At 42.2% G+C, this 13,845-nt stretch overlaps 1 protein-coding gene and 1 non-coding gene across 3 annotated transcripts; both read right to left on the reverse strand.

Annotated features, from left to right (window-relative positions):
- Positions 1 to 2,328: 2,328 nt before the first annotated feature.
- lrp3 (low density lipoprotein receptor-related protein 3) lies at positions 2,329 to 12,250 on the reverse strand. 2 transcript variants are annotated; one of them, XM_041993487.1, is made up of 7 exons: positions 12,010 to 12,250; positions 10,271 to 10,406; positions 8,306 to 8,511; positions 7,592 to 8,208; positions 6,815 to 7,287; positions 6,552 to 6,684; positions 2,329 to 3,812 (listed from the first exon to the last, which is right to left on the reverse strand). In XM_041993487.1, exons 1-7 carry the CDS (start codon positions 12,089 to 12,091, stop codon positions 2,952 to 2,954), a joined length of 2,508 nt encoding a protein of 835 aa, XP_041849421.1. In that variant the 5' UTR covers positions 12,092 to 12,250; the 3' UTR covers positions 2,329 to 2,951. The 2 variants fall into 2 exon arrangements, with proteins under 2 accessions (XP_041849421.1, XP_041849413.1); XM_041993479.1 differs by having other exon boundaries at positions 10,271 to 10,409.
- Positions 12,251 to 13,136: 886 nt separating this feature from the next.
- trnat-agu lies at positions 13,137 to 13,210 on the reverse strand. The gene has a single exon. It is a non-coding gene; the product is annotated as a tRNA-Thr (tRNA).
- Between the last annotated feature and the right edge of the window lie 635 nt (positions 13,211 to 13,845).

The raw sequence follows: 13,845 nt of genomic DNA on the forward strand, positions 1-13,845 counted from the left end.
ACAGACTATTTACATAAACTGGGTCATGTAAGGTCACAGAGAATTACACTTCCTTTTCCCCATCATGATGAGGCCAGATTTGTGATGCAGCAGTGAACTCCTAACTCCATCCGCTGTACTAATTCCTAGTCACATCATAAAATTGAGTCCAGGCAGATGATTCTAATCTCTAAAAACAAGAAAACCACAGTTATGAATCTGACCATTATAACAGCTAGAAAACAACTAAGTTTTTCTACTGCATCTAAACATAAAGCAAGAAAGAACATCAAATGATGAAAGCTAGGCCGTAATATGGCCAGGAACAGGTGGGGGAAAACTTTAAGCGAATAATCCTATGTAAGTATCTGCTTATCAAAGAGAGGAGGGGGACTGGTTGATAACATCTCTAATGGCACATAACATGTAGCAGCAATTTATTACAAAATTACAGGAAAGAAGCTCATGAGCGTGGAATGGCACATTCAGGTACTTAATAAAACAGCAGAAATGTTGATGCATTCGGCACAGGAATCTGACCATCAGCCCACATTTGGTTTCTTTTTATCTTGCTTATTTTATTACCCACACTTGTATCTTTTACTGCAAGATGCTGACACTGAAAAGGAAAATAACTTACATTCGTTCAAAGCCTAACAGTGATTAAAGATTGTGTCATACATCAGGTAGACAAACTTTACAAAAAGCATCAGAAAAGAAAAAAGCCATCAGTTTAATGTTTGTCAAGGCAAAAAATGGATTAAAAATTATAAGTCTCTGCTTAAGACTGAAAAATAGAGGTCTCGCTTCATCGTTTCTTCATAGAAAATTCTGCGGCAAACACATCCACACTCAGTCTTTACATCTTCATCAAACGTAATGTGGAGTCAGCAGTTCAGCTGGGATGAAGAAGACTCCCATCTTCCCAGCACTTCCTGGAGTCACATCAACTCTTCATTGCACTGAATGTAAATCAGAGCAGATGAGGGGGCAAGCAAATTTACAGGCAACATCCTCGGACTCGTCCTCAATATTCAGACAAATTTGGCTTTTTCAAATCTTATGAAATAACAAAAATTTATTTAATTTTAAAAATGTCTTAATTTTCTGGTCAACGTATCACAGAACATGTTAAAATAGATACTGATAAAAGTTTGACCAGATGGAGGTACTGCATGATTTAATGATAAAGCACAGGTGTAAACAGAACAGTTTAATATTTGGGGAAATACACATTCTAAACATAGTTAAATATAAAACCAAAAGTAAGTATTTTAATATTTAAATAAAATGTTGCTTGCTTAATAAAGTAAGACTGATTAGTCTAACTAAACAGGACTCATCTAACTGACGTTAGATCTGGCTTAATCTTTATTCCTAGCACTAAACTAAGTGGCTTGACTTAGCCTTTAGCACTCGCGATTGCTGTTAACCTACCTACCTAGCTTAGCTAAGTTAACCAGCTGGGCTTAGCAACGCTAATCAAACAAGCTTAGGACTTGTACTTAACACAATGCTCATTCTTAGCTAAATACTTAGCACAGTCTGTCCTTGTGACTAGTGTTAAACTACCTAGTTTAGCTAAGCTAACCAAATCTAATCAAATTAGATTAGCTCAGCACTTCCTTAACCTGTGTACTTAGCACTGGTGTGGCTTAGTCTTTGTTCTTAGCATTAAGCTAATTTGTTTAGCTTAACACTTAACAATGGCTTGTATCAAGTGCTAACCTAAATAGTTTAGCTAAATTAACCAGCATAGCAAAGCTAATCAAAGTAGCTTAGCTCAATGCTAGCTTAGTAAACCGGTTAGTTTAGTTGGTTAACACAAAGCCTGGAAACAGGTGGAAGCAGCTAGCCTTCCTAGTCTAGCTACCTTTACCCAGAGTCATGCTAGCTTGTCCAGGCTACTTTTACAGTCTAAAATGTGTAAATAGCCTTACATTTTCAAGTCTTCATAACTACCAAACTTTTATATTGAAGTTTAAGTTGTGTTTTTAGAGTAAGTTTGGGGAAATTTAATGTTTGTTTTCAGTCAAATCAACAATATAAATAAATCATTTTCTTAAAAGGCTTATTTAACTTATCGCTGTGTACTCTATAAACCACAAAATACAATGGTATACAGAATAGGGTGACATATTGATGATCCGTTACCACTACCAATGAGCGCCTGCTTTTTGTTTTGGTTTTACAACTTAATCTGAAATACTACTGCAACCAGAGAGACTCTTAGTGAATTAAACATGTTTAAAATAAATAAATAAAAGCAAATTCCCCCTTCACGAAACTTGTTAAGAAATATTTGGAGTGACCAAATATTTTTTTTAAAATGTTAGACATCCGAATGGAGTCAAAAAGTTTTAAAACATGAAAAGAAAACAAATTTGTTTAGCCTTTGCATTAAAAATGTAAAATATCACCGGTCATCCTGAACTTAGGCAGACAGCCAAGACATACTAAAAAAACATCATACAATATTGATAATATCCACTTATACATCAGAGTGGAAAGAACAGAGTTCCCTCCATAGGCTTTTACGGCTTACAGTATATAGCGGCATGTAATAGCTCTGGGTTATGACACAAAAAGCTGTTTGGTTGTTTCAGTATCTGTGGCCTAAATTTAGTTGATTTTCTGGAACAGTCAAACTTAAAAAGAAGGGCTTTCTTTAAGTATTTCACTATAGGAATCAACATGAAGCTACTCAGTGAGCTTTTAAAAGAGATTTACAAGAGGACTACAAGGAATGCTGGTTTTATTCATCTTAGGAAAAGACTGCATTTTGTGCAACTGCACATTTTAAGTATTCAGAATATTAAATTGTGTAATATTCTAGTGATATTGTGTCTCCTGCAGAAGAAGGGGCAATGTTGAGTTCCTCCCATCTGAATGTGGTGCAGACACAATTCAAGGACACTTTATCTGAGCCCATGCTCGGTCTCAGCAATGAAAGGAATATCCTGCCAAGCTTTTCAGCATGGTGCCTCCCTCCCTGAGTCTCCTCCCTCCTCACTGAGAGCTTTGCTGAACCTGGCAAGTCTGCGCTTTCCTTCTCTCTTCCTCTCATCCCTGCTTCTTATTTCCCTGCTTGGCAAATCCACAGTGGAGTGGCGGTCACGGTCCTCTGCTTTCACAGAAGACCCAGTGGGCCCAGTGGGTGATGTGGCCTCTGAACCCTGCAGGTGAAGCTGGGCTGATTGTGTTTGGGAGCTGCTGGGAAACACAGGGGGTGAGACAGGGGACAGAGGCCCTAAGGGTGAGTAATGTCTTAAAGAAACACCCTTTAGATTAACTGCAAGCTCCAAAACTAATTTTCTAGATGGCCGGCGGTGGATGGGGCGTACAGATGCTAACTGGGTGGTGTGAGGAAGTCTGTTGTGGGCTGAAGAGTCACTCGGGCAAGGTGTGGGGGGCCCAGATTGTGGAGTCCTTGCACTGCTGACTGGTGACAGTTCCTCTTCATCTGGACTGTCAACTGAGTGAAAAGAGAGAGGAGATGCTGGGCTCTCCGGTGTCTCGGGCTGCAGGTCCACCCCAGCTGAGCTCGACAAACCTCCTTCATCAACTTCACCCCCAAGTCTGACCTCTGGCATGGCCCTCCCCTGGGGTCCCGGCTCCCCCGCAGTTTGGTAGCTGTGAAGCCCCAGTGTGACCTGTGTGGGTTCGGGGGGATCCAGCAGTGGGGCGTGGCCTCTGGCTCGGCTTCCCCTGTGGAACAGACGATTCCACAGATGCCCGAGACGCCTTCGAGAGGAGGAGGTGTTGGAGCGGCGAGTGGAGTGGCGCCTGATCTGCCTGCGCATCGCATGCCGAAGGTTCTGTAACACAGAGGCCTGTAGTACGAAGAAACAATCAGTTATGTTTTAATCTCACTATAGACTTTTTAGAGTTTATCCCAGTGGTAAAGACCTGAACCACCCCTCATTTCTTTAAATACTGCCAGGAATATGAGAAATAAATGCAGTGATTCACTGAAACATAAGCAAACATAAATGGAAAAACTGTTTATGAGGACAAAAAAACTAAGTTTGTACAATTGTAATAAATTAAAAAGGTACAGTGTGTAAGAATTACTGACATCTAGTGGTAAAGATAGGCATAAAAATGACTTCAAATGCCGAGTACAGATGTGAATGGACATTCACCGTCAGTGGACAAAATTCTTCCAGATACAAACATGTTTTTATCTGCGAGTGGATCCAGTGGCCTCAGGTGCAGCGATGACTGCACCACAAATAACTACTTCAAATTTGTGTACACTTGTAAACAAGGTGGGGAAAAGTAGTTTTGTTTTTAGATCACGATGCGGGCGTGGATGATTCTAAATCGAGGTACAAATGTTTTAAAAAATTAATTCTTTAACAGTAAATTAAAACAATGTTGAGGAACACAAAAGGCGGAACTTGAAAATTCATAAGTGCAGCGCCCCGACTGTCTGTGGCGAGCACATAACAAACAAAATGGATGAGGGAGAAATCAAACCAGCATCCTCCACATTAAAAGCTGGTGTGTGGAAGTACTTCGGCTTCTGTGGGTGGCTTTGTTTGCATGGAAAGTCTGTTCTGTTTGGGGAGGTGTTTGTATTTGGAACTCTGGTCAACCTACAAACACCTCTCAGTTCACTTCAAGTGAACCAAATACAGGAAGAAAACTACAATACGTGGGATTAACGTAGGGCATTGTGGGTAAACACAACCAAAACCAATGCGTGTCAGACTGTAGGCAGCTCTGGCCGGGAGAAATGGTTCGTGTTCAGACGTGGAAGAACACAGTAAATGTTCTGGTAGAAATATGATCAACCCAGGGTTGCTAGGAGGTAATGCAGCTCCATGTTTTGCTGTTGTGTGGTGGAAAAAGGAGTTGTCCTGGATTAACCAACAGATGAAGGAGTTTCTTCTTTGTTGTTTGTCACAACAAACATGAAAGACCATGTTACGTTTCCACTCAGAAAGTAGTAGTAGTCAGGTAGTCACACGGGGAAAAAAAGATGCATCAATAATCGTTTCATTATTACATCACAGCCATCTGAATCGTAATCAGATTAAATCATGATGTGCCTGAAGATTCCCGCCCCTCATGTGTATTGACTTCTATGGTCCTTTTAAAGCGTTAGTTATCTCAAACGGTGCTCTATCACCCAAGCTCAGAGGGTTCTCGCTGCACAGTTTTTTGTCCATTCAGAGACACCGTAGTAAAAATGATGACACAAATAAGGTCAAGATGACACACAGTCTGAGCCTCTTTAACGAGCTTTCTTGTCATTTCTTTAGGTAGAAATAGCTCTCCAGGTTTCTCAAATGACTTTCCAAAGCTCTTCTTTGGATATTTTCTTCCCTTTGTTCTGTTCTTTGTCCAGATGATCCCACACTGCTTCAGTAGTGTTGAGGTCTGGGCTCTGAGGGGGATTCATCGCTCTGTGAGACTTGAAGCCACTGATTTTCAGTCCAGTTTGTGTGTCATGTGGCATAGCTCAGCCTTTTCTTCCTGTTTCCCCTAATTAAGAACGGCTTCTTGACAGCCACCCTTCTACAAAGATCATTTCAGGGAACAGTAGATGGGTCAGCTGAAAGGATAGATTAATCTCTCAGTTCCTGCATCAGGTTTTTGCTGGATTTGTTGTTTTTCTTCAAGAATCACTAATGATGCACCCATCTTGCATCCTCCCTACACGCTGAGCTCTCCAGCCAGTAAACATAAGTCCAGTGACTCTTGTCTTGTTTTCCTGTCCTTTTCTCCCTCTTTTCTTCTCTTCCTCCAATAATGTCCTCTTGCGTTTATTTGATGAATAAATAAATAAGAACTTTTTGCTCTTTAAAAAAAGGGACCTTGTTGGGACAAAAATATTATTTTAGGTCTGTCATAGTCGTACACCACAACGCTGAGACAGTAAAATGAAAACGTTTTGTTCCATTCTGGCTTCTTGTTTCCACGGTAACAGAGTTTTGGGTGGAGAAAACTGCAAAGATTTGACAACGGCCTCCAGAGTGAAATGTTCTCGGAACGCAAAGCAAATCCCATCATTGTAAACTGGAAGAGGAATCTTTTGAGGATGACGTCTTTTACGTCATCTTGCACTTGCGCACTCAGACCCTGCCAGACAGCTAGCGGCTAACATGTAACACTTCTGTTGTGTTGTGTTGTGTTGTGTTTTGCGGTTTTATGAGGATGCAATGCACACCTGGGTGTGTCGTTGCAAAGTTTTACTTCCCACTAGAGGCCTGGATTGCGCACTACATCGTTTCTGGTCCTCTGCGTTTGGACATAGTTTCACTCTGCTGTTGTGTGCTTTTTTTCCACAAAGGAAACATATTTGCGTTTTGCATGGAAACATTCTCGTGGAAACAGGACCATAGTGTGTTATGTTATCTTTTAGGTCAGTGTTAAGAGCCTGAGAGAGAGATTCCTCTGACTGCAATGAAAATAAGAGAAAAATCAGTCAATGTCCAAAGAAAGCTTGAAAAGTTATTGGTCAGGACCACTTTAAAAGATGCTTGGAACAAAATATAAAGAAATGAGGGGTGGCTCAACACTTGTGTATCATTTCTGTACATCTCTGTGCTGAAATGTGTTACCTGGGTGGGGTTGTATACTGGGAAATCCTCCACTGGAGGAATGAGACCCTGGGCGATTAACTGACCGTATGAAGGAGGAGCTTCTCTCTGAACAAACTCTGCCTCCATGCGAGTCATCTGAGTCTCAAATGCTCTGCAAGTAGAGAATGGAAATTATTAAGGCAATGACATAAGTATTTTCTGTTAAACTTAAAACTTTTAATAGTCACAAATACTAGTGGCTGACATTATTAAAGTAGAAAGATTGATAAGGAGGAGGTCACCTGTACTCTCTGTTCCTGAGGGAGTGGAGTTTGAGGGCACAGCCCAGAGCAATAACCAGCAGGAGACTGCAGACCAGACTACCGATCAGGGCGGCCGTGATCACCTTCCTCGGCACCGCAGCCAGGCAGTCTCTCTCATCGCTCCCATCCAGGCAGTCCTCCTGGCCGTCGCAGCGCCACGTCTCAAAGATGCACAGGTTAGTCCCACAGTGGAAATTTCCAGGCTGGCAGTCGTAACAGTTCTTCTCGTCCGACCCATCTGGGCACTTCTTCTGATTGTTGCAACGCTCAGACGCTGGGTAACACGCTCCAGTACCACCTTCACACGGGAACTCCCCCTCCGGGCACATCGTGCATGCCTCCTCGTCGCGACCGGACGGACAGTGCCAGTAGCCATCGCAGCGCTGGCGTTCAGAGTAGCAGCCCTGATCACTGCCGCAGGGACGCTCGCCAGGAAAACAGTAACCTTTGACCTGAGAGGGAGGAGGAATAGATCATGGTTTCTACGAACCAGACTGTTCATAAAAGTTTTAATTCCTTTAGATCAGTGGTGGGGAACCTTAGACCTCGAGGGCTGCAATACTACAAGTTTTTTATGTTTCCCTGCTCCAACACACCTTATTCAAATTAATGAGTCACTGTGCTAGTTGGCTGTTGGATGCATTTGATTCGAATCAGGTGTGCTGAAGCAAGGAAACATTAAAAGCCTACTAAGACCAGGGTTCCCAAAGACTGCTTTAGAAAGATGCCTAACTATGCTTTAAGTTGTAAAATGACCTGATATGTGGCATTGAAGCCATGTCCAGGGCTGTGAGGCTGCGCCACGTACAATACGCTCATCTGACCTCGGCTTGACTCCAGCAGCGCCGGGCGCCTGTTGTTATGGTGCGACAAAACCTGCAGGAGATGCTCGGCCCGCTGCAGCAGGCCATCATAGACATGCAGAGAGTCTCCGGGCCCCAGCTGCAGGTCCAGCTGCAGCACGATGGGCTTGGGGTCCTGAGTGTCCAGCAACCAGAAGCACTTCAGCTCGGAAACAACGCTCCGGTTAGGGTGGAAAAAATCTGGAGAGGCAAAGGAGCCGTAAAAGTTCCCCAGATGCTTGCCACAGGTGGTGTCGGGGCAGCCCAGCTCGTCTGCTCCGTCGGGGCAGTCTCTGGCTCTGTTGCAGCGCAGGGCAGCAGGGAGACAGCGGGTGGTCTGGGCCTCTGTGCACGGCATGGTCCCGATGGGGCAGAGGCCAGGCTGGAAGTCAGTGGGAGGAGGGGAGCAGCCTCGTTCATCTGTAGCATCACCGCATTCATCCTGACCATTGCACTTCCAGGAGCGAGGAAGACACTTCCCATTCCCGCACAGGAACTCGTCTGACTGACAGCTGCTCTGACCAAGATGGCCTGCAGAGGAGGTCCATTAGGGATAAAAACAACACTATATAAATATTACATTATATTTTACTGTGTCAGATCTTAGCAACACTTTCAACCTGCATACCTCTAATGTAGGAGAGTCGAAAGCCCTGGGCCTGCCCAGAGCTGTTAGCTTGAGAGTGGAAGTGGATCCAAACACGCCCCCTGGTGGAGATGAAGGGAGGAGGCAGAAAAGGGCCACACAGCCTGGATTCCCCGCTCCATGTAGGTGTCAGCAGGAGCCAGTCTCCGACGCATCTCCATGACTCGGCCACATCAAAGTTACGGAAACTAGAGCGCAGGATTGACTGTATTAGATGACAACCTCACGGAAATGTAACACAGCTGTAGTCAGAGCCAGCTCAAGTTAAATGTGACCTAAACTGCTGCTTGGGTCCACCATGGGGCCTCTCAAGTGTGCTAGAAATGTCAAGAAAAAATAAAGATAAGTAATTAGGTCCTGTGGATAGACTGGCGACCTGTCCAGGGTGTAGCCCGCCTCTCCTCGCATATAGTTCCTCAGTGCGGCTTTGCTTCAGTGGTTTTGTACGCTCAACACATACCCTGTGGCAGTGTCTTCTTCCACAGTGGTGATAGTGATGGACAATACCTGCCAAGTCAGTGCCTCTTTGTAAGTCCTCTGAGAAAGGCTGAATAAAAAGGCTGTGTTGCTTGTTTTGTCACACACACACTTAGCTGATGTGCTTCAGCTTGTGTTCAGTTAAATCAATCCTGGTCAAGGCCTATAAATTCTGTTATCAACCCATCAAAAAGGTCAAACCATGGACTCAAAAGGAACTAATTTAACAGTTGCAGAAACCCACGCACTCTTAGATGGCGTTAGGTGCAACTATGCTGCAATAGTTGGATCTTTCAGTTCTTCCAAGGGTGTAAAACTGGCTGAAAATGAAAAACGACATTTGGGATGAAATCACACAGAATGTGAAAGTCACTGGGTCTGGCCAGAAGAGGACAATGGCGAAATTTAGATGGAAGAATCTGAACGCCAAGGCGACAAAAGACCACGCTGAAGCAAAAAAAACAGGCAACAAGCCCTTCAAGAGAGGTGATTACACTGATATAGTGCTTGACATTATTGGAGGTAAAAGCTTAAAAGCTCTGTGTGGGATTCAAGGTGTTGATAGTGAGGGCGAGCCCACAATTTAAAAAAAAAAGGAAACCAGTTCCTCCCAGTGAAGAAGAAACATTTATTCTGGATCTCAGCTGTTATTGAAGAAGAAGGCAGATCCTCACTAGGACAGCCAGTTGTCAGTGCTACTGGACCTCTTTCCAGTTCTTTCCCAACCAGTCCGCTGGACATTTGTTGTGAAAGAAAATGTGAAAAATGAAAAAGAAAACGAGCTACAGATGCAGCATAAGGCCCATCATGTCACTGACTGGCAAATCTTAACTGAATTTTAATTATTTAAATAAATACACTGAATTTAATGTGGACCTTTTATTATTATGAATATATTCATTTTATCAGCACCATGTTATTGATCAAAGTTTTTAATTTTTCTCATCATTTTTTGTCCCTCCTTTTGTTTCTATGGTAAAATCTAATAATTAGTTGTTTTTGTGATAATAAGCCTGATTTGAGCTTTTAAATGAGCTCTTTTTGCAGCCTGATTTTATTCCATGAATTTTTAGCCTGTTCATCATCTTGTCGTCTGTCCAGGGTCACGTACACGTGACAAATAAATGTCTTTGTGACGGTCTCATTGTATCATGTCATTTATTTAACAAGGTTTTCACTAGTAAAACTGCAAGTAGATTTAGTTATTGAATACTAATTAAACCAAGATTGAGATAAATGAAACTAACAAAGTGTTAATATTTGAACCACTTTGTAAAGGAAAGTTGGGCCCTGAGGTCAAAAAGGTTAAGAACCTCTGATGATTGTTGCTTGTCCTGATTGCTGATGTTGTCTCTTACTTTGCCACTATGCCACACTCATACTTAACACTGCATATTAAAAATTGTAACTCAAGCCCTCAAAAAGGCTCAGGCTGGCCCAGGCTGTGGTGCATGTGTGAGCTGATTCTACCTGATGGTGATAACCTCTCCTTGACTTCCTTGAATGCGCCAGCTGCAGTTGACCCCAGGTGCGTAGTTTAAAGGCCAGGAGGGGCTGTAGATCACACCCCTCCGCTCCGCATGGACCTCCACCTGCTCACTGCAGCCTGCTGAAAGACAGAAGACATGGAGGCGTCGGAGCTGGAAACACTGACACCACAAATCTGATTATGTATTTGCAAACACAACAAAAAGCCCAACAACTGTGCCAAGACGACATAAATGACAAATAAGCCCAGAGACGTGGCCACATGGAGGGTAAAACAAAAGCAACAGCAGTTAAACTGGCAGCCAAGGCAACAATGTCTCCTGCTGCCATCACGCCATCGCTCCAGGGAACAGCACAGCGGGAAGTGGCCAAGAGGAGCTCCAGGAGTAAAAGGCAGGCCTCTGCTCAGAAGCAGCCACTAAATCCAATTGCTTTTATGATCTTGAAGTTTTCACAATGAGAGAAAGGTGGGATGGATTTTATTTCATTTGCATGTTAAAAACAAGAACATGGAGCAACTAATACAGTAAATGCAGTCTTAAATCATCTTGTTACTGCTTGAAGAAGCTGTCTAACAACAGGCAGAGCATCAAGTCATTCAACAGTGATCACACATGCACACACTCAGCAGTCTGTGAAGAAGTGTGCGTGGGTGATTCAGGCTCTCTTGATGTATCAGTGAAGTCAGCAGCAGAGTGAAGCTGAGTGGGTCATTAAAAGCTCAGTGATGGATATCGACAAGTCAGGCATGTCTAGCTTAGCACGCATTCACTTCTTCTGTTTTGTGCCGTTTGAGGTTTTCATCCGCCTTTTTCTTCCACTTCATCAGATATTTACCTAAAAGATTAGTAGCCCTAGTCAGATCATTGCAGTGGAGTAATAAGTGCAACATTTCATAGCTAAGGTATGAAGTGACCTAATAAAACAGGTGGATTAAAACCGTGCAGCAGCATTTAGCACTTCAATTTTTCATTTCTCTCTCTAAGACTAAAAGGTAATTCTCCGATTCTCTGAAGGTGCTGAAATATAGAGATGGGCTAGTGATGTCACTATAAAAATAACATCAGCACCCTTAGCCAGAAAATGAGCAACAATGCAGCATGTGTGTATGAGACTCAGATTTTCCTTTAAGAACAAAGCTGGCTAAACATGGACACATACACACACCTCTAAACTCAGTGTGTTACTTCTCCTTTGTGTTCATGTCAATAAGGTGCAGTGCATAATAACAGAACAAGGTGAGGGGGAGGAGGAGGGAGGAAGAGAGGGACTGACTGGCTGCAGAAAGACAGTGATGTAATGCTGATAGCAGCATCACATTTGTGAAATAGCATCCATGTTTCCACACTAACCCTGATCATTTACCCACTACAGATCAATGCAGCCGCAGGTCTCAGAATGATTGATTCTCGTTTTATCTGATCACAATATTGAAATTTAAATCGTCACCAATCAAATCACTTGCAGTCAGCAGCATGTTTTGGAGAAGCTGAGGCAGTCAGTGATGTGATAGCGGAACATCTATACATTGAAATACCTCTAGTATTGTGAAACGGGAAAGACAATCCCAAGAACCGCAAAATCTGCGCAAGCTATATTTGCGGTTAATTAGAATTTACCTGAATGCCATCATGTGCGAGTCAGGATGAACGACAAACTGGGTATAAACAGAGACCATCTCTCAAACAGAGCCACTGTGAAGATGCGTTGTTGTTCCTCACCTGCACACAGCGGAGCGCAGCGGAACCAGAGCAGCCCGAGAAGCAGCAGCACCGGCAGCTCCGTCAGCTCCGTCAGCCCCATGGTCCGCCGGGGGGGCCTCCGCTCTTATCTAGCATATGATTTCCACTGTTTGGTCGACATGTGTGTGTGATCCAGCAAAGATCCAGGGTCTGTTGTCAGCGCCGACACACCGAGCGTTAATGCATTGTCTTTTGCAAAACCAGCCAGGACGACAGGGTCAAGTTGTTTACAGCACAACACCGTACTTCCGCTTTACTCTTCAAAATAAAGGACTTATTTTTTTTAAGTTTCTTTTGTATTTATCATGGTTATATATATATATATATAGAATGGATATTTCTAAAATAGCCTAGACTAAAAAAAAAAAAAAAAAAAAAAAAAACTGCTATCGGAGGATGGCGAAAATAATAATAATAATAATAATAATAATATCTTTAGAAGCGTTTCAACCTCCAGTTTTTTATGTTTTTTGTAAGGTTGCAAGTTTTTTTTTTTAAATAAAGCAATTTATTTAAAATTTTAATAGCTTAGTATAATTATAAAAAAAACAAATTAAAAAACAGAGGACAACTGGGAGAATATATATATATATATATATATATGCTTTCGTCTTCGTTTTGTGTTCTTTTGAAAACAGTCAGTGTTTTATTTTTACGATTTGTTTTGGGGGAACAATTTTCCGGTTTATTAGTAGGTCGTTGTGTTCTTATTTACACACCCGAAAAACAAAAAACAAATAAAAAATGTTTTCCTTTGTTTCTACCAGTCTATCTTTGGGAAAGGAAAGGTTAGTCATAACCCTAAAGTTTTTTCAAGCAATGCTATTTTTTATTATTATTTTTCTTTTCTTTGTTTTATTAAATTTCTTCCTCAAACCCTGATTTCGTTTCGCTGTCGCCTCCATGTGGTCAGAAGCTTGTACTGCAAATCACTGACAAAGTACATACAGTTTGTGCCATACTATTTATGGTTTGTACACATAAACTTTCTACATTTATAAACAAGCCAAGAATAGAACTAGGGGAGCTTTAGTTTTATTTTTCATTAAAAAACACGTCTAATTTTCCGAATTACCATGAAGGAAAGATAATGGTGACTGCCTAAAAGGCACTGCTGGGATTCGAACCCAGGATCTCCTGTTTACTAGACAGGCGCTTTAACCAACTAAGCCACAGCGCCGATGACGACTGACAATCGAAAATAATGTTCATAAACAGGCTTTCGGGGATGATTCCTAAACACATTCTCCACACGTTGATTTGTGCATTTTAAAGGAGTTACACAGGCCGTTTGGGGAGTTTGCCTTTTTCACTCCTACAAGCGGGAAGGTACTTCTTTAAGTACTTTACATAAAAAAACGGATCAACTCTGGACCTCTAGGCCGACTTTACTGCAGGTTTTAAAAGTTTACCTGCTGCAATACACCTGATTCAACAGAAAGTGGTTCTATGTTATGTTCTGCACAAGCCTCTTAATAAGTAAACTGAATCTGATGTGTTGCAGAGGCAAAACATCTAAAATCTGCAGGACCCTGGCTCTTAAGGGCCAGAGTAGGGAGATCCACCTCTTTATACCAATACCTGTCCGCGTCTTGTCCCCACTATGCTATTAGTAAATGAGTTGAATTAAAAGCTTAATCAGAATAAGGAATGGATTCAAAGTGTTACATTCAGAACTAGTAGAGTTCAAGATGACTGATGTTGAGTATAAATTAATGATAATTCTATGAAAAATCCTGAGGGGAAAGGATATTTTAAGTTTTCTTCTGGATTGTATTGCGGAGTGTGACGGCTGTTGGCAGGAATAACCTGTAT

Source organism: Melanotaenia boesemani, chromosome 1, assembly GCF_017639745.1.
Source record: "Melanotaenia boesemani isolate fMelBoe1 chromosome 1, fMelBoe1.pri, whole genome shotgun sequence".
Lineage (NCBI taxonomy): Eukaryota > Metazoa > Chordata > Actinopteri > Atheriniformes > Melanotaeniidae > Melanotaenia > Melanotaenia boesemani.